This window comes from Bos grunniens, chromosome 3 (genome assembly GCF_055505025.1).
Source record: "Bos grunniens cultivar Pamir isolate PY7600 chromosome 3, Bosgru_T2T1.0, whole genome shotgun sequence".
Lineage (NCBI taxonomy): Eukaryota > Metazoa > Chordata > Mammalia > Artiodactyla > Bovidae > Bos > Bos grunniens.
The window spans coordinates 10,813,480-10,839,588 of record NC_141167.1 but is presented as its reverse complement, the minus strand read 5'-3'; the positions used below and the strand labels follow the sequence as shown (position 1 = coordinate 10,839,588).

The window sequence follows — 26,109 nt, the reverse complement described above, 5'->3', positions numbered from 1 at the left end:
CTAATATTAACCAGAGGAGTGATCCACCCAAAGGTCTCTAGATGACACTAATTAGGAGAGGTATTAAGGGAAATGGCTCATGCACTTCGAAATAAGAAGGATGTTGTCCATTGGTTGATTCCATATATATTTTTTAATATGGTAATTTTAAAGTATCTTAATCTGCTCATCAAGTGTTTTGTGGTAGAATTAAGAAAAATGTTTAATTCCTTCTGTGATTTGTGTTTGTAAATAGTCTATATGCTGCTGCTGCTGCTGCTGCTAAGTCGCTTCAGTCCTGTCCGACTCTCTGCGACCCCATAGACGGCAGCCCACCAGGCTCCGCCATCCCTGGGATTCTCCAGGCAAGAACACTGGAGTGGGTTGCCATTTCCTTCTCCAATGCATGAAAGTAAAAAGTGAAAGTGAAGTCGCTCAGTCGTGTCCGACTCTTTGCGACCCTATGGACTGCAGCCTACCAGGCTCCGCCGTCCATGGGATTTTCCAGGCAAGAGTACTGGAGTGGGGTGCCATTGCTTTCTCCGAAACAGTCTACATATATACCACAAAATCAAGGCCTTTTTGAGCAAAAGAACACTCACTTAAGCCTATTGAGACACTTATACTGCTAGAACCAATACTCCAATGAGGTTCCAAAATCAAATCAGTAAATGCTGTGTACGAAATCTGTAAATTTTTCTCTAATTCCATTGGCCCAGCACAAAGCTAATTTATGCTTTTGAACTGGAGACTACTGTTGTTTCTGTGGAAAGATACCAGCAGTCTGCTCATAAAGGCAATCAAGAAAGAAAAGGGTCTTCTAACATCTCTCCCCAGGAGCTGATAGGGCCCTGGGTGTTTGCTTTCACGGGAAAATTGCTCTGGAAAACCCATTCAAATATCTCCCAGCAAATCACGGTGGCCTACAGACAACTCCTTTACCGCTCATTGGCCGACTGAAATCTTCAACCACTCCATTCCTCCCGCCTCTCATCGAGAGCCAATAGGAGAGATGAGATCTTCGTAACCTAGCGTCACCAAGCACAGTACTTGCAATTGGCTATTGGAGCTACCGATCGAGAAGTAGGCGGGGCCATGCCAGCAGGCCTATATAAGAAGAGGACAAAGGCGGCGCGCCGCCTGTGTCATCCGCCATCTTGTGCGAAGCAAGGTGGCCTCCACGTTCCCTGAACGTCTTCTCCGCTTTTGCCTCGACCGCCCCTTGATCACAGACATGTCTCGGGACCGGTTCCGAAGCCGGGGCGGTGGCGGTGGCGGCTTCCACCGACGCGGAGGAGGAGGCGGCCGCGGCGGTCTCCACGACTTCCGCTCCCCGCCGCCCGGCATGGGCCTCAATCAGAATCGCGGACCCATGGGGCCCGTGCCGGGCCAAGGTGGCCCCAAGCCTCAGATCCCGCCACCGCCTCCTCACCAGCAACAGCAGCAGCCACCGCCGCAGCAGCCGCCACCACAGCAGCCGCCGCCGCTTCAGCCCCCGCCGCACCAGCCGCCCCATCAGCAGCCGCCGCACCAGCAGCCGCCGCCGCCGCCACAGGACACATCTAAGTCTGTTGTTCCTCAAGGACCCGGTTCGGCTCCCGGAGTAGGCAGCGCCCCTCCGGCCACCGGCTCGGCGCCGCCCGCCACACCCCCGACCTCGGGGGCCCCCACGGGGCCAGGCCCCACCCCGACCCCGCCGCCCGCTGTCACCTCGGCGCCCCCAGGTGCGCCTCCACCGGCTCCGCCGAGCAGTGGGGTGCCCACCACCCCCCCTCAGGCTGGGGGCCCGCCGCCTCCACCACCTGCAGGGGGCCCGGTGCCCGGGCCTAAGCAGGGCCCGGGACCCGGCGGCCCCAAGGGCGGCAAAATGCCAGGCGGGCCGAAGCCTGGCGGCGGCCCGGGCCTAAGCACTCCTGGCGGCCACCCTAAGCCGCCGCACCGAGGTGGCGGGGAGCCCCGCGGGGGCCGGCAGCACCATCCGCCCTACCACCAGCAGCACCACCAAGGGCCGCCGCCCGGAGGGCCCGGCGGCCGCAGCGAGGAAAAGATTTCGGACTCTGAGGTGAGTGTTAACCTGAGCTACGCGTCGGTTTTTCTAAGATGGCGGCGGCCCCTCTCCCCGCCCTCCATTTTGTCGGAGACCGGAAAGGGCGCCTGCGCGCGGGAGGCCGGGGTGGGTGGGCGGGGCTGCGGGATTGAGGGGCGGACGGCGCGGGTCCGCTAGCGGCATCCCTGGGGAGGCCTCCGGGCTGGCAGCGGGTGGTTTGAGGAAAGTTTGATGGGCCCTGTTAAAGCTAACGGATCCTGGGGTCTAGAGTAAAGAGTATAGCTTGAAATTTAGGACTGACGACATCGGTCGAGTTTTTCTCTTAACGCTTAGCCACAGGTTTCGTCGTTGACAACAGTTTTAATCGTTTTATTCATACCCTTCCATCCTTTTAATTTTTGTCCACTATAGTTTTGATGCTGTCAGGGACGTTAGGCATAAACGGTTGACGAGGTTCCTGATACAGACAGAGCCTACTCTCTAAAGAGACTTCTCAAGAGTATTAGGATGGTTTAGGCTTTTTAATGTTATGAGTGATTACTTTGGAAGTCCGGTTAGGCATGTAATACGATCTTTAAAGGCAACAGAAGAGCAACCCGATTGGATTGGTAACATACTCAGTTTTGGGAAAAGACTATTGGTTCTTCCTACTTGCAGGGGTACCTTGTATCTGAAAGTTTCCTTCCTTTTATATCAGGGGTTTAAAGCCAACTTGTCACTCCTGAGGAGGCCTGGAGAGAAAACTTACACCCAGCGGTGTCGGTTGTTTGTTGGTAATCTACCTGCAGACATCACGGAGGATGAATTCAAAAGACTTTTTGCTAAATATGGAGAACCAGGAGAAGTTTTTATAAACAAAGGCAAAGGATTTGGATTTATTAAGCTTGTGAGTTTAGTTTTTGTGTTTTTCTGGTGGAATTACCTTTTTTTTTTTTTTTTACTACTACATAGTGTTTTCTGAACCAGCAACTTTATAAAGTTTTCATCAGTAACAGAAAAGATGTAGTCTCTCTATAGTGCATAATAGTATGTAAAACGGGCGATTGGGTGGTAAGTGTCAGGGAAGACTGCTTCGAGATAAGTTGAATTGAGCTGGCAGAAGAATAGGATTGGGGGTTAGACTCGTAACAATTTTAGGGTGGGCATTAGCCAGTTTTGAGGTCATTAACTTTGAGTGTATGTCTTGATGCTTTCAGGAATCTAGAGCGTTGGCTGAAATAGCTAAAGCTGAACTTGATGATACACCCATGAGAGGTAGACAGCTTCGGGTTCGATTTGCCACACATGCTGCTGCCCTTTCTGTTCGAAATCTTTCACCTTATGTTTCCAATGAACTGTTGGAAGAAGCTTTTAGCCAGTTTGGTCCTATTGAAAGGGCTGTTGTAATTGTGGATGATCGTGGAAGATCTACAGGGAAAGGCATTGTTGAATTTGCTTCTAAACCAGCAGCAAGAAAAGCATTTGAAAGATGCAGTGAAGGTGTTTTCTTACTGACAACGTAAGTTTTTATGTTTATCTTAGTAACTCTTACTTACTAACTTACGAAGAAATTGCGATACAGATGGAACAAAATTAAGATGGAACCATTTTTGTTGTTAGAACTCCTCGTCCAGTCATTGTGGAACCACTTGAACAGTTAGATGATGAAGACGGTCTTCCTGAAAAACTTGCCCAGAAGAATCCAATGTATCAAAAGTAAGAACAATTTCTTAAAGTACAAAAGAGAACTTGTTCATTTTTTTTTTTGTTTTAAGTTTTTAATTTTGTTTTGGGGTATAGCAGATTGACAGTGTTCGATAGTTCCAGGTGAACTGCAAATGGACTCAGCCATGCATGCACATGTATTCATTCTCCCCCAAACGCCCGTCCCATCCTCTCTGCCCTGTAGCATTGAGCAAAGTTCTCTGTGCTGTACAGTAGGTTCTTGTTGGTTATCTATTTTAAATAATAGGAATGTGTGCATGTCTTACCCAAACTCTTAACTATCCTTTCCCCTTCAGCAACCGTAAGTTCGGAGAACTTGATAATTTTTCAGTTTTGCTTAATATGTACAAAAATCTTAGATACGCTTAATGAAAAGCTCAGGTTTAGAAAGCTAGAGGATTTGAAGCAGTCATTCAAATACCTAGTGGTTGTTTCTGTGGTAGCTATATTTTTATATGCAATCTTGTTTTGTTCTTAACAGTTGTTAAGATGTGTTGTAGATGTCCTGGTTTTTCAGGGTTGGAAAAATATTCTTTGAATTGAAACTTGGCTTGGGAAGTGGAATTAGGACAGTGAGGAAGGTAGGATTGATCCTCATTGCCTGTGTTACTGTCTAGTATCATCCTGGAATGTGTAAAGAGATAAGATAACTAAGAATCAAGGTAATTTTTGCCTTCCAGTATTTCTTAGAAGTGAGCAGCCAGTGGAAGGACCAGTGATTTTTAGGGGACATCAGATACATATATTTCTTGTGTGCATCCATAAATTGGTTCATATTTAAATATTGTCAGGGAGAGAGAAACCCCTCCTCGTTTTGCCCAGCATGGGACATTTGAGTATGAGTATTCTCAGCGGTGGAAGTCCCTTGATGAAATGGAAAAACAGCAGCGGGAACAAGTTGAAAAAAACATGAAAGATGCAAAAGACAAATTGGAAAGTGAAATGGAAGATGCCTATCATGAGCATCAGGCAAATCTTTTGCGTCAAGGTAAAATACCTTCTGAATTTTGCCGGTAGGATCATTTGCCTTTTGAGCGTATTAGAATTTGTTAATGTGAATCTCTAACAGAATTTTCCAATGTTCAGATCTAATGCGACGCCAGGAAGAATTAAGACGCATGGAAGAACTGCACAATCAAGAAATGCAGAAACGTAAAGAGATGCAATTGAGGTACAATTTTGTCAAACCTTTGTTTCAGTGTTAAGTGTACCTAAATTTTGCAGGTGAGTCAATTGAGGTACAGAGATATTAAATACTATGTCAGTGTTGGTTTAATGCTTAAATTGTGAAATAGAGGTTTCTGTTATATGGCTCATTTACTTTGCTGGAATACATTTAGGGCTTTTCTCCTTAGTCCCAACCTTCCATTTGCTGTAATGCTCTTGAGTAAACTACTAGTTTCCTTCAAGCTGAATTTTTTTAATGTGCATAAAGTTTTTGTTTACATACTTGATGAATATTTCCAGGCAAGAGGAAGAACGACGTAGGAGGGAAGAAGAGATGATGATTCGTCAACGTGAGATGGAAGAACAGATGAGACGCCAAAGAGAGGAAAGTTATAGTCGGATGGGCTATATGGATCCAGTAAGTAAACTTTTGCAATGTAATTGGAGTTTTCTACAGAATTTGTGGATACCTAGGGTGCAGTTTATTCAGTTAAATGTCACTTTTCACATGGTAGCTATTCTACCTTTTTCTTTCTTTCTTTTTAACCCAAGTGTTTATGATTGATGGGCCTTGAGTTTTACCTTCTTGGGTGGGCCAAAAGATTTCATTGGTTAGGAAGAAGCTTGCTTTATAGGTTTTTTGATAATGGCATCTTTAAAAAAATCACCTAATTGGTTTTTTCCTTTAAGTTGAAAACAATTTTTGTTCAGCTTTGGAAATTCCTTGTTAGGGAATTTCCAAGTTAAGAATTACCAAGTTAAGAATGCTTGGTATGGGTTTAGTAGAAGTGTATGAAAGGATTTTTTTTTTAATTTCAGAGAGAAAGAGACATGAGAATGGGTGGTGGAGGAGCAATGAACATGGGAGGTAAGAATGAAAATTAAATTAGTAATATTAATGAAGAGCAGTATTTTGGTTGAGGGGTAACCAGCATTTTTGTTTCCTAGATCCCTATGGCTCAGGAGGCCAGAAATTTCCACCTCTAGGTGGTGGTGGTGGCATAGGTTATGAAGCTAATCCTGGCGTTCCACCGGCAACAATGAGTGGTTCCATGATGGGAAGCGACATGGTAATGTATCTTGTGGGACATAGTTCAAAAGGAAATTCTCATTCTCACAACTTATGTGTGTGTGTTTTTTTTGTTTTTGTTTTTTTAAGTAGGTGACTGGACTTCTTTTAGTTCCCCTATCGTGTAAATCCGTAATATTGGTGAATACCTTGGCAACATAGAAGAACTCAATGTGGTAACCACCTGATAAGGTTGCCAACAAAAAGTCAATACTGTTAGTATGTTGGGAGTTACCTTTGGCAATAAGTAGACTTAGGTGCTTTCCATTATATTGCTTGTGTACTTTTGCACAATAGTTCATGGCAAATCCAAATTCTAAATGTTAGATACTACTGATTATTCTACATCCAAGTGAGAGTAATCAAATGGCAAGTTGTCATTCATAAAGCTGGTATTTGCCATAAGTGTGAATCAGACTTGTTTGTAGCTTGTAGCTTTAGGCATGTTTTAGCAATGTTTAGGACTTTGACCTACATTTGGTGTGACTTTATCCATGAAAAGGGAATTGTTTAGTCTTCGGACTCGTCGTTTCCCTCCTGTTGGGCCTGTCTTTAGGTGTACTTTCTAAAATAAATGGACATCTCTTTTGCTACAGAATAGCAAAAGTCACTTATTTTTTAGCATACTAGTTGTGTGCATTTGATCTGAACCTTCTTGATGGTGTCATATTTTAGCTGTACAGATAGCGTGTCAGGATCCTTTAGAACAACCAAGAGAATTGGTCTGAGTGGTGATACCGGGATTTTACAATCCTTAGAAGAACTGAATATTGGCTGTAGAGGTGGGTTTGGAGAAAAGTGCTTTGTCACAACCGAATTGAATCTAATTAGTTCATCTACAGTCTTTTGGCAAAGGAGAGAAGCTGCAGTATATAGCTCACTAGATTCATTTTACAAATAATAAGGATTTAGAATGGGGCTTCATCTGCTTAAGGCTTTGAAGATTAGAATCATAAATAGTTGGAGGGTTAAATGTAGCGCTGTTAGCTTCAAAATGAATTTTAAAAATAATGTGAGTTATATTTTGGTTTATATGCTTCCTAATAGTCAGATGTAGGTTATATATCAAATTTGTAACTAATTTTGACACGATGTTCCCACAATTCAGATTCTATAGTCCTTGTGACGTGTAGCTTCTGGATTCTAAGATGATGTGGTAACAAACCCCCAAATTTCCTTTTCACCTTTTTGAGATAATACAATGCTCTGAAAACCTAAAATTGTTAGGATTTTGAAATAGTTGGAAGGATTAGGATTTAGTCTTGAGTAGCCCTGTAGTATTTTATAGGAAGCATGTTGAAATTATTTATAATAACATTTTTAAACCCTGATGCCTTTTTTAATTTCTGGGGGGTTTTGTTGGATTTTTGTTCTGTTTTGGGGCTTTGTTTTGTGTTTTGAGCAATACTCTTAATAATTGGTCTGCTTTATATGAATTTGAGAGAGAGTTCAGGCTGCTGTGCTTGCATATCTGTAGGGTTACTCTGTTTGGGATCATAGGTTTCTAGGACTAGAATTAACCTAAAACAAGATGGAATAAAGTCCTGCTTTATCGCAGTCACTTAAGCTTGGTATTAATGCTGTTTGGGAGACACCCAAAACACGGAATCATAACTGTCGGGACTTTTCACAGACATAAGGGAAAATGAAAAGTTGGGCTGTTATGAGGGTGGGCTGTATATTCAGTTAATTTGCAACTATAAAGAACAGTACTGTGAACATAATATCTCTGGTTTTATGTAGTGATGGCTGTGAAGGTGATATACTTGGAGAGAATATGGCAACACTTTTAAATCAAATTACTGTGCCGGTTAAGTGACTAAACCTATTAGTCTTCTATTCTTTTTCTTTTTGTAGTCTGGTAGCATTTTATTAAAAACTTTGAACCTTTTAAGATTTCTGCAACTTAGCAGATGTGTCTTAAGATCTTGAAAAGCACAAGGTTTCTTATGCAGCACATACCACTAACTGGTGAGTAGGTCTTTGTCACTTCATTGAGTGAATTGAATCTGTCTGGTTGGGCTTGTTAGGCTTACTTGGAAATTAAATTTCCTGTTCAGACCTTGAAAGTGAGAAGTTTGTAAGCTTTTCAGTGGGTTAATCTGATGTGAAATTTCTTAAAACTCATTTTGGAATGGGTTTTCACATCTGCACTAATTCTTAAATTTTTTAGCACTACAGGGAAGATCTATTCTTTGAAACAGGTGTATGAGAATGGCTCAAGTGGGAACATACCACAAGGCATGTATTATCGTAAACTAATTTTCAAATTACCCTTTTTTCCTTTCTATGTTCCCGGTACCTGTGGATCGACTCATTGGTGATTGTATCGACGAACGTTGACTACGGAACCTTCTAAAATATTTACTTAACACACATGGACATCAACTACATATAATGAACTGTTAATTACTGTTCCAATAGCGTACTGAGCGCTTTGGGCAGGGAGGTGCGGGACCTGTGGGTGGACAGGGTCCTAGAGGAATGGGGCCTGGAACTCCAGCAGGATATGGTAGAGGGAGAGAAGAGTATGAAGGCCCAAACAAAAAACCCCGATTTTAGATGTGATATCTAGGCTTTCATTCCAGTTTGTTTTTGTCTTTTCTTGTTTAGATAACCAGTCTTTTAAATTCTTGCATTTTAGTAAGAAAGCAACCTTTTTATGGATGTTAGCAGTTTATTGACCTAATATTTGTAAATGGTCTGTTGGGGCAGGTAAAATTATGTAATGCAGTGTTTGCAACAGGGGATTTTTTTTTTCCTTTTTTTTTTGCCTTTTTTTTTTTAAACTGTATAATGTCCCTCAAGTTACGGCAGTGTACCTGTGCCACTGAATTTCCAAAGTGTACCAATTTTTTATTTTACTGTGCTTCAAATAAATAGAAAAAATAGTTATGATATTGATCTTCAACTTTGCCATTCATGCTTCTATGCACATTAGGCTAGGTATTCCACTTGGAAAGCATAAGCGTGTCTAGGCCTTTGAATGGCATATGCCATTTCTGGGAAATGTTATTTGTAGGCTAAGTATTGCTTTCTACTTATAAGTACCCCCTTGTTTTAAAAAGAAGAAATACTTACTGAAGTAGTTTCATGATTTGATTTGTTTGGCAAGGAAGCAAGCTGGTGCTAAGTATTTTTAAATGGCTATGTAAGCAAAGCTGAACTGTAAATCTTCATCCAGGAATGTGTATCAAGATTATGGAATGGGTGTAAGACTATTGGTAGGGGGAGAAAGTGGTTATGACTTAAATGGATCTTTTATGGCCCTATGATCTATTCTTTCCTTGAAAGTTTCTGAAGAAAAAGTGGAAAGATCATTTTGTTGCATTCCTCCATTCTTGTTTTTTAAAAAACGAGTCCCAAGCCCTACAAATGGCTTGTATTGAACTTTCACATTTGAATTAAAGATTGTTAAACATGAAGCCTTTTCATGTATTACTTTTAAGTGATTTATAAAGGTGGAGTTTAGTGTGAATAATTTAAAAATAAGAGGTATAGTTAATCATAAAGTAGGTTAGAAATGTATATACTTGTAATCTAACTTTTTACATCTCCTTGTGCTACTTCTATTGGGCAAAATCTGTAGGACTATGAAAAAAACTAGTCTGTTTTCTAAGAGCTTGTAGTGACTGTTAATAACATAGGGTTGCAGAGAACCATTCTTAGGAAACATTTTTGTTTTTCATAGTTTCCTTTTGATGTGGCACAAAATCTGGAGACAGTTGCTCGTGCTACACAGTACAGATGTTCCTTCCTCCCACCATAAAGCTTTCGGAGTGTTTCGATGGTGGTGTCAGTTTAACGTCAACTTCATTGACTCTCCTTCCATCAGAGACATTTTGACTTATTAATAAAATAGATTGATACTGGTGTCTGTTAGTACAATGGGAACACCTGCTTTCCCAGTGTATTTTTAAGCAGAGGAACAATTTCCTAAAAGTAGTAGGTAAAGTAATTGAATGGTTTGGCTTTGATTTTAGCTGTTTCCATTCTAATTTGTACATTATAGAACTCTTACTGTGGAATGTGTCTTCCTCCTTTTCACCTCTTTTAGTGTTAATTGGCAAAAGTAAAATTCTAAATCAAATCTTTAAATGCTGAAGTAAGTTTAGTATTGTGCCTGAGTACAAAGGGAAACCTATAGTTGAAACAATTGAGCACTGTGCATAGGAAACCTGTTAATACTAAAACACTAGTGGAATGTAAAGGCATGCCACCAAATTCTGGTTGTGTGACTGACAGGTACCTGGTGTGCTAATTAAGGGAGAGAATCTCGTTAGAAAATGTTCATTATTTCTGTTCACCAAGACACTTGGAAATGAGTAGTTCTACCATAATAATAGGAGGAAGTTTTGTCCCAAGTCATTAATTGGTGATAATGTATGAGATTTTCTGTATTGGAAACAAGGGTCTTGATTTGAAAGGAGTCCATTACAATTTGAATTGTATGGTAGGGACTCCGTTAATGATAAGAAAATAAGGGGTGTTCATGGGACACCCACAGAGGGTGAACTTGAATGTGTGGGTGGGGGCTGGTGGGGAAATGGGAAAATCTGCCTATAAAATTAATGTTTCAGTTTATTTTTCAGATTACATGCCTTTCTTTGTAAAGGGATGCTGGCACAGACCCCTAAAATAAGCTTTTCGTAGTACTGTACCTTTGAAGAGTGGTGAAGGATGCTAATGGATTATCTCCTAAAAGTTGTGGTTTTGATAGACTTACTGTGCAGAATTGCTAAACATGGTTTAGCAAATAATGTTGCTTAGTTTTAACTAAGTTTTGACTTTTATCACTGAAATAGCAGTGTATCAAGGGTTGTAAGCTACTCAGACTTTGAACAAGTCCTGCAATGTATATGATAGCCTAATGTGAATTTAAATCATCTCAAAAAGTAGATTCCTAAAAGCTGATTTACGAAACTTGGGGTGGGAAAGGGAAGGTAGTATTTTAGAGGTATTTTGGCCAGTCTTCTCATTTAAAGAAACCACCTGCCCCCATTTCCTCTTCTCCACTTTCTCTCATAATTTTAAGAGGAACACTTGATTGTTTTTAAACTAACTGCTCCTCTTATTACTCCTTATCTTCAAAAAATGCATTCTCTAAGAGATCCCAGTGTATTTAATAGGGACTTTAGAAACTTAACCCATTGGTTCATGTTCAGTGAAACCATAATCCTCTTGGCTTAAAACACTAATTAAACTTGTAAGAAGTACTGTAAACCCCACCACTCTTTATTAGATGTATTATATCACTAATATAAATAGACAATAATTTGGGAAATTGTAATGTTACGCCTGTGCAATTTTTGTAAGTGGCATATCATGGCAGATCAAAATTCAGATACTTGGCTTTTCTTGAGCAAGCCACTAAGTTTGTGGCGGAATATTTTCTGGTGTTCTTGGACTGCAATTGTGCACTATTAAAGTAGTGGCCTGCTACATAACTGCATTTAGCCAGCATTTCTGCAGTGCGTAACTGTGAGGAACGTAGTACCGCAAATGGCAATGGACATTAGGACCCGGATGTAGTATTCCTGCTTGCTCCGAGATTCTCATTGCCGACTGCATACAGGTAGGTAACAAGCAATATAATCTAACTTGGTGACTTGCTATGTACTTTTATTCCGTGGGCATTCTGACATCATACTTCTGACAATGAAATTACAGTGCAGCACCTAACACGTGTATGATAAAGCTAGCTTATATCAAAACTGTGTGGGTTTGGGTTAGAGCTGTAATTTGTCAGGCAGAATTCAGTGCTGTTGCAGTTCTCAGATAAAAAGTGCAAACTTGAGTATTTGGTATGTATCTGATTCAGTTGTGTGGTTTTTGGTTGCATCGTAACTGAACATAACATGAAACACATCAGTGGTGTGGGGGAGAGGGGACCATACCATATTTGGAAAGTAGAGTGCTTTTAGCATCTTGACACAGACTGTATACAGCACGTGACAATTAGTTTCTGTTATAGCAAACTGACCTTCCCAGAGGTCAGCAATATCAATTTCAGAGTGCAATCTTGGTTATTACTCCACAGGGTTGAGTGAATTAAAACTAAAAGTACAGTTTTTTTTTTTTTGCAATGTGATTTGAACTTTTTTTAAATGGGCTCCATGGGAACAGCTTTGTTACTAACTGGGGGCATAGATGGGAATCTAACATGAATAGTTCAAGTTCTGTGATTTGTCTACATATGTCTATACTCTAAACCTGGGGGAAGATGGTGTGGCATGTTGACTTGCCTATTGAATACATGTTGGGAATCATTTCCCAACTGTAAGACTTCGTCGTATTCTGTAGGATAACTGCAAATGTTCAGGGTAGCTTTTTGAATTTGGTTCCCTTAGCTTTTTAGGGATGAGATGTTGCAATCCAAACTGTTCAATTACCAAAATAGTAAGGCTTCAAAAGCACCCTCTCTGTTGTTCAGGATTTAAGCTTTGCATCAACAGTTGTTCCAGACCTCAATTCAACTGAACATTGGTCTATGAACTGATTTTTAGCTAGCATGCATGAGAAATAGCTTTCATGTATAATGTTTTCTGCTCTGTAACTGGAAAGTTTGGTTTACTTCGCATAAATGTTGGCAAAACTCTTCATGATTATGAGAATTTCTTTTGTATCAAAAATGGCTTGCTCTTTGGCAAGCAGTTCACATGGTGGGGACAGACTTGTAACTTTAATATGCAGTCCATTCAACCAAATGACTTGACTCCTGCTAGACGAAAGAACAAATGGTGACTAGTTTAGCTCTGTATTAGTAATACAATGTACCTCAAACGTAATGCTCAGTATTAGTGACAATAGTGTCATGAAATTGGCATGCAATTCTGTTGGGGTTTTCCTATGGCATAATCCATGAAGTTGGTAGCCAACACTTGGCTACCGTGGCTCAGTGATTGTTTAGAAATAAAAGATCAGGTTTATTTCTTAACAGTCAATAACACTTTTGAGAGAATGTACTTAATACATGGACATCATTGGGTTGGGGGGTAATTTTGCTTCATTCTGCTTATTTCAAGATGAATAGGCTTTTGCACTTTCAATGAGAAACCTGTGACTTAAGTTGATTCTTACTAGTTTCGATTTGTATGCAGCTGTAATTTGTGAATTTTAGTGCAGAGGGTCTTTTTAAAAATCAGTCAACGGGATAAACGGGTTTCAATAGTAACTATATCCCAGGTGCTTGCATTGTATTTCATAGTCTTTTCTTATTACAAACAAAAATTATTTTTAATGACAATGGTCGCAAGTTCAGAGGTGTGATGCCAGAATGCATTTTCGTACTGTTAGGCCCTTGGGAATAGATACCGGTGCTTTATGAAAGATGAAAGAAATGCAATGGGTGCTCTTCATATAAGGTTGCAAAACCTACAAAGAATGCATAATAGTCTCATTTTTCCCGATAAAGAGATGCGTGTGACTAGTTTTGGACTTTTAACTTTAATGGGGGTTGCATGTTTCTTATTGTTAATCATTGTCAGCTGCAGTGACATGATCCACAGTCCTGCATTTACTGCCTTAACATTAATGATTTTGGATAGGTTTTAGAGAGCTGGGATGTTTGTTCTGGGCCTTTATTTGGTTTGGGCTTTAGCTGATAACGTTTCAGTGCTCTGTCAGCTAGTGCAGTTCTCAAATGGCTGCCTGTTAGGGAAAGAATTCAGAGGATTTGGCTGCTCCTAATCATCTGTCATTGCTGCTAGATAATGATTGGCAATTTTTAAGACTCAACTGTGGAAATCACACAGTTGCTGGTAAACCATCAAACATAAATGTTGCTTTTGAACACCAGTGCTGAAAAGATTTATTCAGAGGGTGAAAAAGGGGCTGGATGCAGAATAGGATAATCTGGAGAATGGAGGAAGAATGCAAAACGATATAGTATCCCTTATGGATGGTACATGTGCAACAGGGAACTATTTCATATACCCTTGGCAGTCTCTGATAATCAGGGAGGAAGAAAAACCTGGAATTTGGATTAAGGCTGATCTTTCTGGTTTTTGCGCACTGTGGCTCTCCCAGGCATATATAGTGAAGGTGAATGTCTTCTCCCTCAGAAAAACTCAGGTTCCTTGCTGTCCTGATAAGGCATAGCTTCCCTGCCGTAACTTAAAACTCAGTGAGGACTTAAGAGGGAAAGAATGAGGCAAATATATAGGACTGCAGGATAACAACTGCATTGTTGTGTACTGTGGAATGGGGAGGGCACTCTTGGAGGAGGACTGCTGAAGGTGGTCAGTCTACCTGAGAATGGAAGACATACTTGGTGGGGAGCAGGGTATGTGCTTTTATATGAAAAGAGCCGATGTTAAAACTCATTTGGTTAGGTGAACGTTGTCACATACCTTCACATAAGGGATAGTATATTTTGGGTTGCAGTCAAACTTCATTGTGCTCAGACTGGTGAAAATGCAGTTAGGCTTTTGTAAATACAAAGAAGATACAGTTCTCACTCTAATTCAGGTGTCTACTGCTACTTCAGAATGATTTTAGAGTCCACCCACCTCCCCCATGAAGTTTCTTCCTATTTTTTATGCTGTAACTTGCCCCCAATCTTTGTTTCTGGAATTTTACTCTTTAAATTTTGAAATTAGCATTTCTAATCTTCATGCCCTTGTCTTTTATATTAACTTTTTCTTATTATTCTTTAGGTAAGAATGATTGATGTTGGCTGAGAACTGGAGTGCTCATTCACTTGAAGTAAGCTTTCTTGAAAGTCTACCTATTAAGGATTTGGGGTTTGGTTTCTATTTAATGGTTATGATTTGATTTAACTATGTGGGGTGAAAGCTATTTGATTTTTTTTAAGATGTTCACCTCTTGATACCCCTGTATTTTTGTTTTTTAAAATAGATGTGTGTGGGTGTATATGAGTTGGAAAGAGAAAAGGCTGGGAATACTTACTACAAAAATGTTAAACAATAGAAGAAAAAGATGAAGTTAGATCAGAAAAGGCTTGAATTTGTAGAGAAATGCTGTATTTTGTGGTACTCTAAAATCAACTTGGGTCCAATTCAGAAATCTCCTTGAGATTGCTTTCACAGTATAAATTGTGAAGAACAATTGTTCAGTCATTGGTAGGGAGAATTCCTTTAAAGTACATTTGACCTTTGAACAACATGGGTTTGCGCTTCAGGGGTTCACTTAATGATGCTGATTTTTTCCAATAGATACATACTACAATGCCAGGTCTTACCTAAACTAACTGTGAGATTGAAAGTTGCTCAGTTGTGTCTTAACTCTTTGCAACCCCATGGACAGCAGCTTGCCAGGCTCCTTTGTCCATGGAATTATCCAGGCAAGAGTACTGAAGTGGGTAGCCGTTCCTTCTCTAGGACATCTTCCCAACCCAGGGATCGAGCCCAGGTCTTCTCCCTTGCCAGGTGGATTCTTTTTACTGTCTGAGCCACAAGGGAAGCCCATAGCCAAAAGAAAAAAAACCAAACCACTACTGAAATCCAAACCTATGCCAAAATATATACCTGTTGATGTCAGAATAAAGTGTACATGTTAAAAATCAGTTTTGTTCAAGATATGCCAAATATGTTATCATAACAAAGATATTTTAATGATAGGTGGATATAAGTTCTCAAGACGTCACACAGCATGAACTGATCAAGAAAGAAAGCTACAACTTGTTAGACTGATGAAGTATCAAGGTAAGTTGAGATTCTTAACTCTAAACTGTCCTCAGGGACTTCCCTGCAGTCCAGTGGTTAAGATTTCGCCTTCTAATGCAGGGGGTGAGGGTTCAATCCCTGGCAGGGAGTTAAAATCCCACATGCCTCAGGGCCAAAAAACTAAAGCATAAAACAGAAGCAGTCTTGTAACAGATTCAATAAAGACTTTTAAAATGGTCCACATCAAAAAACATCTTTAAAAAAATTGTCTTCAGAAGGAATCTTGGGTGGTGTAAGATAACTGCTTATGTGGATATCTCATTTTAATTTCTTCTGTGTTAAAACTTTTTTGTAGCAAGTATGTTTTTATAACATTTACTTAAATATTTAATCATCTTTTTTTTTTTTTTTTAAGTTTTCTGAGGTGTGGTAGGCCTTGGCTTTAGTCTTGTTTGGCTTGGGAAAAACAGGGACTTAAGTTTTTAATAAAAATATATATAGCTTTATTACCTTTGCATCCATACAACAATGCAGAGGAAGATTCAGAAGATTTGAAGTTCCTATTTTTCATCCAGATAGTTAAATGGTGGAGTCACTGATAGAATAGATGGAAAACAAAATCTAGAGGGTTGGCAATTTTAAAGGGCAATTCAGCTCTGCTTTTCTGGCTAAAAAGCAGTCATAGACATTAGGTAGACAAATGGACAATGACTGTGTTCCAGTAAAGCTGCTTTTTTTTTTACAAAATGGGCTGTAGACAGTAGCTTACCTGTCTCATGTAATAAAAATTGCATTTGTTCGTGGTATCACTTAGATATAAAGGGCTATCATAATCAGTTGAATTTTAAGCAGAAATGGGAGAATTGAGATCTGTGTCTTATACCTTAGAAAGTATTAGTTGCTCAGTTGTGTTTTAATTCTTGCAACCCCATGGACTGTAGCCCACCAGGCTCCTTTGTCAATGGGATTTCTCAGGCCAAGAATAGTGGAGTGGGTTGCTGTTGCCTTCTCCAGGAGATCTTCCTGACCCAGGGATCAAACTTGGGTCTTCTGCATTGGGGGTGGATTCTTTACTGCCCAAGCCACCAGAGGGTGCCAATTAATGGAGTAGCTTGAAGAGATCTGCCTTTTAAGAGTTTGGTTGTAACTAAAAGTTCTTGTAGAAGATGGAAATAAAATTTAATAAACTCGCTAGGTGAGTCTGGTATTAAAATTATTTGTGCTGCTTAACCCTTATTTATCTAGAGATAATCAAATACTTACGCTACCACATTCTTTGATTAAAGTTTGGTTGTTGCTGATAAATATTTGAGACCTTGATACCTAATTATTAACAACTTTTGGAATAATTGTTTCCTTTTAATTGGCAGGATTACGTGAACTGTGTCCTGAAACCCAGTGAGGAAAAGAGCAAAGAGAGGAATCAACCTGTTGTTGAATAAAAATGTTTCGAGATGGGATTTTGTTTTGGTTTGTTTTTAAGTAGGATTCTTCTATTTTTGAGAATTTTTCCATAAGTATCAGCAACTTATTTCTCAGTGGCATTGAAGTCATTCCATATTATAAGTTTAAAACAAATTGCATAATTCAGGATTTATATTTCTTGAGTCCTTTTTGGCAGAGCTGCTTCAGCCTTTTTTTCCACCACCACGCCCCCCCCCCCCCCAGCTTCTTAATAGCTAATCAACCTGATGCCCTTATTTATTCACGGGTTAAGCTGTCAGTATCTTAAAAATCACCTTCAGGGGCTTCTGGCTGTCCAGTGGACCAGTGCAAGGGGTACAGGTTTGAGCCCTGATTGGGGAATTAAGATCTTATACGCTGCCTGGTGTGGCCTTAAAAAATTGCCTTCAGGCTTCATAAGTTTTAGTCTTGGAGTTAGCATGTGATCGGCAATTGTTAATTGCCACAGAGGTGGCACAGGATGAGATGGTTAGCATCACTGACTTAGATGGACACGAATTTGAGCAAACTACAGGAGATTGAGATGGTGCAAAGTCAGGAGCTTGGTGTGCTGTAGTCCTTGAGATAGCAAAGTCAGAACAGATTCTAACGTGACGGTGACTGAACATCAAAGCAATTGCTAAGTAGGTTTTTATGTACTGCTACTGCTAAGTCACTTGAGTCATGTCTGACTCTGTGACCTCATAGCTGGCAGCCCACCAGGCTCCCCTGTCCCTGGGATTCTCCAGGCAAGAACACTGGAGTGGGTTGCCATTTCCTTCTCCAATGCATGAAAGTGATGAAAATGAAGTCGCTCAGTTGTGTCTGACCCTCAGCGACCCCATGGACTGCAGCCTTCCAGGCTCCTCCATCCATGGGATTTTCCAGGCAAGAGTACTGGAGTGGGGTGCCATTGCCTTCTCCATTTTATGTACTATTGTGTATTAGAAAAGGATTACCAAATTATGGTTATGAGTAATTGGGTGTTATTTCACTCAAAGACTGAATTGCATATTGCCAAATACAACATTTTGGTTGTCCTGAGTGGCAATTTCTGTAAACTGGAGTTGAATTTTATGTACAGTGTAATGGGCAAATTCTCAGTTTACCTATAAGTGTAAGGGAAATACTGTTGTAATTTACTATAAAATCTGCTTATCCCCTTCATTCTTGAAAACTCATTACAATTTGACAAGCTGTTCTACAAACCAAATTAATGTGAGGTATATATTCAAAATAATTCTTTAAACTGTTTTTGACAAGTTACATGTTCAGTTGCTAAGTCATGCCCCAACTCTGCAACCCCATGGGCTGCAGCACACTAGGCTTCTCTGTCCTTCAGTTTCCTGAAGTTTGCTCAAAAAACTCATGTTGATGCCATCCAACCGTCTCATTTTCTTGCCCCCTTCTGCCCTCCTATCTAACTAGCATCAGGGTCTTTCCCAGTGAGTCAACTCTTCGTATCACGTGGCCACAATATTAGAGCTTCCGTGTCAATCCTTTCAATGAATATTCAGTGTTTATTTCCTTTAGGATTGACTGGTTTGATCCTGCTGTCCAAGAGACACAGTCTACAGCACCACAGTTTGAAAGAATCAATTCATTGGCACGGTTCAATGCAAATATATGACTACTGGAGAAACAGCTTTGACTGTATGGACCTTTGTGAAATGTCTCTTGCTTTTTAATATGCTCTTGTATTTGACAAGTTGTTTAACCTCATGCTATATTAGGGTTAAATAAAAATCCCTGCCTTGCAAGGTGTATTGATTAGTTGCTATTTTTAAGTGTGTATAGGGAAGTCAGGGGAGCTTAAGTTGAGAATGAGTCCACAAGGTTTTTAACATACTGTGTATGAGGCATGTAATGTTTTGCACGTCTTCTATCTTTGATGTTAAACTGGGTTGGGAGACTTCCCCAGTGGTCCCGGGTCTTAATCCATCTTCCAATGCAGGGAGTGTAGTTTCAGCCCCTTGGTTGTGGAACTTGATTCCACATGAGCCTGTGACCTGTAGCGCCCATGTGCAGTAACAAGAGAAGCTCAAGCCTGTGCCACAGTGGAGACCCAACACAGCCAAATTTGAAAAAGTTCCAGACATACTTGAGGTCAAGGAGGATGAGAAGGAAAAGACTCGGTTCAGTTCAGTCACTTGGTTGTGTCTGTCTCTTTGGAAACCAATGGACTTCATTCAGCACACCAGGCTTCCCTGTCCATCACCAACTCCCAGAGCCTGCTTAAACTCATGTCCATAGAATCAGTGATGCCATCCAACCATCTCATCCTCTGTCTTCCCTTTCTCCTGCCCTCAATCTTTCCCAGCATCAGGATCTTTTCAAATGAGTCCGTTCTTTGCATCAGGAAGCCAAAGTATTGAGAGTTTAAGCTTCAGCATCAGTCCTTCTGATGAATACTCAGGATGGACCTCCTTTTGGATGGACTGGTTGGATCCCCTTGCAGTCCAAGAGTCTTCTCCAGCACCACAGCTCAAAAGCATCAATTGTTTGGCACTCAGCTTTCTTTATAGTCCCAACTCTCACATCCATACAGGACTGCTGGGAAATAGCTTTGACTAGATGGACCTTTGCTGGCAAAGTAATGTCTATGCTTTTTAATATGCTGCCTAGGTTGGTCATAGCTTTTCTTCCAAGGAGCAAGTGTCTTAATTTCATGGCTGCAGTCACCATCTTCAGTGATTTTGGAGCCCAGAAAAATAGTCTCACTGTTTCTGTTGTTTCCCCCTCTATTTGCCATAAAGTGATGGGACTGAATGCCATGATCTTAGATTTCTGAATGTTGAGTTTTAAGCCAGCTTTTTCACTCTCCTCTTTCACCAAGAGGCTCTTTAGTTCTTCGCTTTCTTCATAAGGGTGGTGTCATCTGCATGTTTGAGGTTACTGATACTTCTCCCTGCAATCTTGATTCCAGCTTGTGCTTCATCCAGTCCAACATTTCTCATGATGTACTCTGCATGTAAGTTAACTAGGGGTGACAATATGCAGCATTGATGTATTCCTTTCCCGATTTGGAACCAGTCTGTTCTATGTCCAGTTCTAACTGTTGCTTGACCTGCATAGGTTTCTCACGAGGCAGGTTGGGTGGTCTGGTATTCCCATTTCTTGAAGAATTTTCCAGTTTGTTGTGATCCACACACTGTCAATAAAGCAGAAGTAGATGTTTTCCTGGAACTCTTGCTTCATTGATCTAATGAATGTTAGCAATTTGATCTCTGGTTCCTCTGCCTTTTCTAAATCTGGCTTGAACGTCTGGAAGTTCACAGTTCACATACTGTTGAAGCCTGGCCTGGAGAATTTTGAGCATTACTTTGCTAGTGTGTGAGATGAGTGCAATCGTGCGGTCTGGGGAAAGACTCAGAAGACATTAAAGTGCCAAATAGGAAAACATCCCGTTTTTAAGAATTTGAAGATTTAACACAGCATGGTATTCCCCAAACTCATTTACTTAACAACTAAAGTGTTGAAAATCTAAATGTACGAATAAAATTAAACTTAGAAAATGGGTAAATGAGTTGGGTGAGAGACTATTAAATATGACACTGAAAAGGTGTTCAACAAAAAATGGGCATGTTGGGTTTATCACTTTTCTTCAAAGGAACATGGCCGTCCAGTGGTTAGGACTCCACACTTCCAGCGCAGGGGCCCAGCTTCCATCCCTGGTTGTGCAGCTTGCCATGAAAGATACATGTATATACCCCGAGATACCAGTTCACACTTTGAACTATAGGCTGTCTGAAGATAATATGGTGTTCAGTTCAATTCAGTCGCTCAGTCTTGTCCGACTGTGACCCCATGAACTGCAGCACGCCAGGCCTCCCTGTCCATCACCAACTCCCGGAGTCCACCCAAAGCCATGTCCATTGAGTCAGTGATGCCATCCAGCCATCTCATCCTCTGTCATCCCCTTCTCCCACCTTCAATCTTCCCCAGCATCAGGGTCTTTTCAAATGAGTCAGTTCTTCGCATCAGGTGGCCAGACTATTGGAGTTTCAGCTTCAGCATGAGTCTTTCCAATGAACACCCAGGACTGATCTTTAGGATGGACTGGTTGGATCTCCTTGCAATCCAAGGGACTCAAGAGTCTTCAACACCACAGTTCAAAAACATCAATTCTTTGTAATATGGTGACTAGTTCATAAACACTGCATTATAGAATTGAAATTTACTAAGAGAGTAGAACTTAAAATGTTTTCAAAGAGCAGCAGTTGCTAGGTGCTTTCATAATGTATCCAGTCACAATGTACACTTTATTATACAATTATGTTTGTCAATAATACCTTAATAAAAGTTGGAGAAGGAAAAAAAATACCACTTTACAACTACTAGATTGTTGGCAGAAATGTGAAGAAACCAGAGCCCTCATACACTATTGGGCAGAGAAGGCGATGGCACCCCACTCCAGTACTCTTGCCTGGAAAATCCCATGAATGGAGGAGCCTGGAGAGCTGCAGTCCATGGGGTCTCAAAGAGTCGGACACGACTGAGCAACTTCACTTTGACTTTCATGCATTGGAGAAGGAAATGGCAACCCACTCCAGTGTTCTTGCCTGGAGAATCCCAGGGACGGGGAAGCCTGGTGGGCTGCTGTCTATGGGGTCGCACAGAGTCGGACATGACTGAAGCAACTTAGCAGCAGCACCATACACTATCGGGAGTGTAAAATTGTGTAGCCATCTTGGAAAACAGTAGCAGTTCCTCAGTTACCATGTGACCCAGCAAGTCTAATAACCTGAGAGAAATGAAAACATGCTCACAAAAATTTGTACATGAATGTTTATAGAATCATTCATAACAGCCAAAATGTGGAAATAAAAGTCATGGATGAATGGATAAACATGTAGTGATATATCCATACTGTGGAATATTAGCCATAAAAAAGAATGAAGTAGTGATACGTGCTACAAGAGAAGTGAAGCCCGTCACAAAAGACCGCGTATTATATGATTCTATTTGTATAAAATGGCCAGAACAGGGAAATCTACAAAGTAGGTAAGTGGTTGCTTAGGACTGGGGGAAAGGTGTTAAGAAATGGGAAAGTAGGAATAAGGGTGTAATTGCTAAAGGATACAGGATTCCTTCTTGTGGTAATAAAAATATTCTAAAGTAGTAATGGATGCATGTATCTGTGAATATACTAAAAACTATTAAATCATATGCTTTGGAGGGAATGGGATGGTATGTGAATTACACCCCAATAAAATGGTTTTTTAAAAAAGACTGCTGTATAAGAAGAGGCCTGAGCAGTAGGCTGAAGTAAGATCATTTGTAGGCCATTATTAAGGATTTTGATCACAACACTTTTCTTTTGTTCTTTGCAAACAGCTTGAGCAAGAGGCACTGAGATCTCAGACCCAGATTATTAAAATTGCCTCCTAAATTGTCTGACCCCTTGCCCAGGTATCCATCTCAGTAGTTTCTATGGTCTAATGCTCATAACAAACCACCCCTAAATTTAGTGACTTGGGACAACAAATTATTATGGTGTTGAGAGTTGACTGGCCTCAGCAAGGTGGACAGACACTGGAGCTTTTGTTGTCTGAAGACTGTTGGACCAAGGTGGCTACTTCACATATCTGATGCCTCAGCTGGGATGGTTGGAACTTTATATTGTTTCCACAAAATAAATATGTCTCAGATCCTAAAAGCAAAAGGGACTGGTGTATTTTTTGAGGCCAGTGAGAAAGAGGGACTTTAGAGAATGTTCAACTCTAAGCCTGTGGTGTGGAGAGACATTTAAATGACATTCTGTGGTAGCAATTCCAACAGACTAGAAAGCCAGTCTGTGTCTGAGAAAAGGGTTTTGGATCGGGCAGTAGAAGCACACTTTGCCCTTAGCTGTAACAGACAAAAAGGAAAAGTGTTACATGTGGGGATTCATTGATATTTTACTTTGTGTTATAGGGAAACCAGCTCTTCATTTATATATTGATTTGGAACCAGGGATTTATTTTCAGCAAATAAGATGGTGAATTTAACAAAGATGTGCTAGCACCACAAGGACTGCTGGATAAAATTATGAGTGAACCCAACAGGGTTCAGCTAGACAGCTTATCCTGTTCTCTTTCTGGTTTCAGACTTTAAACTATAGGGACTTCCCTGGTGGTCCAGTGGTTAAGGCTCCAAGTTTCCAATGCAAGGTGTATGGGTTTGATTCCTGGTCGGGGAAGTAAGATCCCACATGCCACACTGAAATAACTAATAATGTAATTTTTCCATTAGAGAGTCAAACCAAATTTTTCTATTCAGGGCAAAACCAGATGAAAGTAACAATATGGTTTCCTTTTGTATGGAACCAAGTAATAAATATTATAGACTTTTCTGGTGGCTCAGTGGTAAAGAATCCACCTGTAAGGCAAGGAGACAAGGGTTCAATCCTGGGTCGGGAAGATCCCCTGGGGCAGAAAATGGCAACCCACTCCAGTATTCTTGCCTAGGAAATGCCTTGAACAGAGGAGCCTGGCAGGCTACGGTCCATGGGGTTGCAAGAGTCAAACACTGCTTCGCAACTAAACAACAACAGCAACAAACAGATGTTACTCATTTTTCTTTCCTTCATCTTATACTTTTTAGGTTCTCTGATATATGGTTGTATTACACTTGTATACTCTTGCCCCTCCTTGTTTTTAAAATTTTTGGTGGAATTTTATTTAGTATTTTACATGAGACGTTAAAAAGAAAAACTAAATCAAAGCAAATGTTATTTTTTTCCTCACAACTTTCCTTTATGGTAGAATTTAAAATAGTATTATTTTACATTTCCCTCCCCTTTGCTCAGGCAATTGTTCTCTAAGTACTGTAGATTATACTTCCTAAATATCTAATTCAAGCCCTTTTTGTATCTGCCCAAACCATCCTAATCCAGTGTCAGTGTACTCCACTTGGACTCTGCTACCCTTTACGAGTCTCCCCTTCTTCACTGGCACTTGCACGGCTGTCAGGCTTTTTCCCCGGAACTCTAATTTTATTTATGTGGTGTTCAGAATCCCTTTCTCTTGTATGTGTTGGCCAGAAAGAAAGGAAAAATCTGAACGAACTTTTTGGTCAACTCAAGATGAAGTTGAAACTCCTTGCTGCTGCTGCTAAGTCGCTTCAGTCATGTCCGACTCTGTGTGACCCCATAGACGGCAGCCCACCAGGCTTCCCCATCCCTGGGAGTCTCCAGGCAAGAACACTGGAGTGGGTTGCCATTTCCTCCTCCAGTGCATGAAAGTGAAAAGTGAAAGTGAAGTCGCTCAGTCGTGTCCGACTCTTCGAGACCCCATGGACTGCAGCCTACCAGGCTCCTCCGTCCGTGGGATTTTCCAGGCAAGAGTACTGGCTGCTGCTGCTGCTGCTAAGCCGCTTCAGTCATGTCCGACTCTGTGTGACCCCAGAAACGGCAGCCCACCAGGCTCCGCCATCCCTGGGATTCTCCAGGCAAGAACACTGGAGTAGGTTGCCATTTCCTTCTCCAATGCATGAAGTGAAAAGTGAAAGTGAAGTCGCTCAGTCGTGTCAGACTCTTCTCGACCCCATGGACTGCAGCCCACCAGGCTCCTCCGTCCATGGGATTTTCCAGGCAAGAGTACTGGAGTGGGGTGCCATCACCTTCTCCGAAGAGTACTGGAGTGGGATGCAATTGCCTTCTCCCTGAAACTCCTTACCAGGTCACATAACTCTATTAATAGCTCCTTATTTAGTTACACCTTTTGTTATGCCTTTGAAACAATTGTTCATGCAAACTAAACTATTTGTACTTCCCCAAGTGTATCTTGCATTTTCTACTTCTTTACCTCTGTACACACTGTTCCAGCTTCCTAGAAAGACCTGCAGTTTGTCAAACTGTTACCAAATGGTGTGTAGTGGATCCGGCTGCTCACCAGTCAAAAGCCAATAAGCAGGCCGGGTTGGTGGAAAAGAAAGTTTGCTTTATTTCAGATGCCAGCAACTGAGAAGGCAGGGAGGGTGGCGGATGTCTATCCAAAGGCCAACTCACTCCCCCTCTGACAAGTAGGGAGTGAGAGCTTTTCTAGACATAAGAGGGGGCAGCTACATGCAGAATCAGCAGTCATCTCTAACTGCTGCTGCTGCTAAGTCGCTTCAGTCGTGTCGGACTCTGTGTGACCCCATAGACGGCAGCCCAACAGGCTCCACTGTCCCTGGGATTCTCCAGGCAAGAACACTGGAGTGGGTTGCCATTTCCTTCTCCAATGCATGAAAGTGAAAAGTGAAAGTGAAGTCGCTCAGTCGTGTCCAACTCTTCACGACCCCAGGGACTGCAGCCTACCAGGCTCCTCCGTCCATGGGATTCTCCAGGCAAGAGTACTGGAGTGGGATGCCATTGCCTTCTCTGGTCATCTCTAACAGTCATCTTCAAATCGGTCATCGGTGGTCTGACTAGCATCATTTAGGTTGTTTCAGGTACAGTTAATTTTTATTTCCAGGGTCCATTTGTTCCAATTCTCAAAATTGTAGCAGTTCATGTCCTGGGTAGACTCTGGTCATCATGTAATTAACTTCTCCACCTGGTGTTTTAGTATCTATAAGACAGCTCACAGGATGTGGCTCAGAATATTATCTATAGCCCTTGGGAAAAAACTAAAGGTCCTTGACTATGTTTAATGACTATAATTATTTAGTCTCCTATGACTGTTTTCCTTTGTTTCAGCATTTCTCACTTCTCTGATTAAACTTGTTCTTTGACTAAAGTTATCCACAGACAAAAGGCATGCAGAGGACATGAGGGGGGGCGGGTGGGTGGTGGCAAGGACCATAGGGTCCTGCTCCGTTTCAAGACTAGCAAATATCAACTTTCAGGATACTCTTACTTTTCTTTTTATTATAAAACATATATTTTTTTTTTTTAATTTCCACAACTCAGAGGTACACACACACATGCAGACACACAAAGAAAAATGATGATTCCTTTGGTGTTCCTTTATTGTTAACCATTGGATTTATTTGTCTACAGTTGTTTCACCCATTAGACCTCTGAGTGGCAGGGAGCATGTCTTACTGGACTTTGAATCCTCTGTGAGAATCCTGGTGTAAAATAAATTTAAAATAACAGTATAATTATT

General features: G+C 41.0%; 1 protein-coding gene across 2 annotated transcripts; it reads left to right on the top strand.

Annotated features, from left to right (window-relative positions):
* The first annotated feature begins 1,117 nt into the window (after positions 1 to 1,117).
* Positions 1,118 to 17,052, top strand: SFPQ (splicing factor proline and glutamine rich). 2 transcript variants are annotated; one of them, XR_015155673.1, is made up of 12 exons: positions 1,118 to 2,041; positions 2,724 to 2,912; positions 3,223 to 3,524; positions 3,626 to 3,721; positions 4,522 to 4,718; positions 4,817 to 4,901; positions 5,198 to 5,315; positions 5,717 to 5,765; positions 5,846 to 5,967; positions 14,624 to 14,672; positions 15,548 to 15,631; positions 16,963 to 17,052. XR_015155673.1 is itself a non-coding variant. In XM_086378669.1 (10 exons), the coding sequence occupies exons 1-10, from the start codon at positions 1,214 to 1,216 to the stop codon at positions 8,526 to 8,528; spliced, it is 2,124 nt and encodes a 707-aa protein (XP_086234795.1). In that variant the 5' UTR covers positions 1,118 to 1,213; the 3' UTR covers positions 8,529 to 9,391. The 2 variants fall into 2 exon arrangements, 1 of the variants encoding a protein (XP_086234795.1); XM_086378669.1 differs by lacking the exons at positions 14,624 to 14,672; positions 15,548 to 15,631; positions 16,963 to 17,052 and adding an exon at positions 8,391 to 9,391.
* The last annotated feature ends 9,057 nt before the right edge of the window (positions 17,053 to 26,109 follow it).

Coding starts and splice junctions, on each gene's coding strand:
- SFPQ (XM_086378669.1), top strand. CDS start 1,214: ATGTCTCGGGACCGGTTCCGAAGCCGGGGCGGTGGCGGTGGCGGCTTC. Junction 2,042..2,723: donor AAAAGATTTCGGACTCTGAG/GTGAGTGTTAAC, acceptor CTTTTATATCAG/GGGTTTAAAGCCAACTTGTC. Junction 4,902..5,197: donor CGTAAAGAGATGCAATTGAG/GTACAATTTTGT, acceptor GAATATTTCCAG/GCAAGAGGAAGAACGACGTA.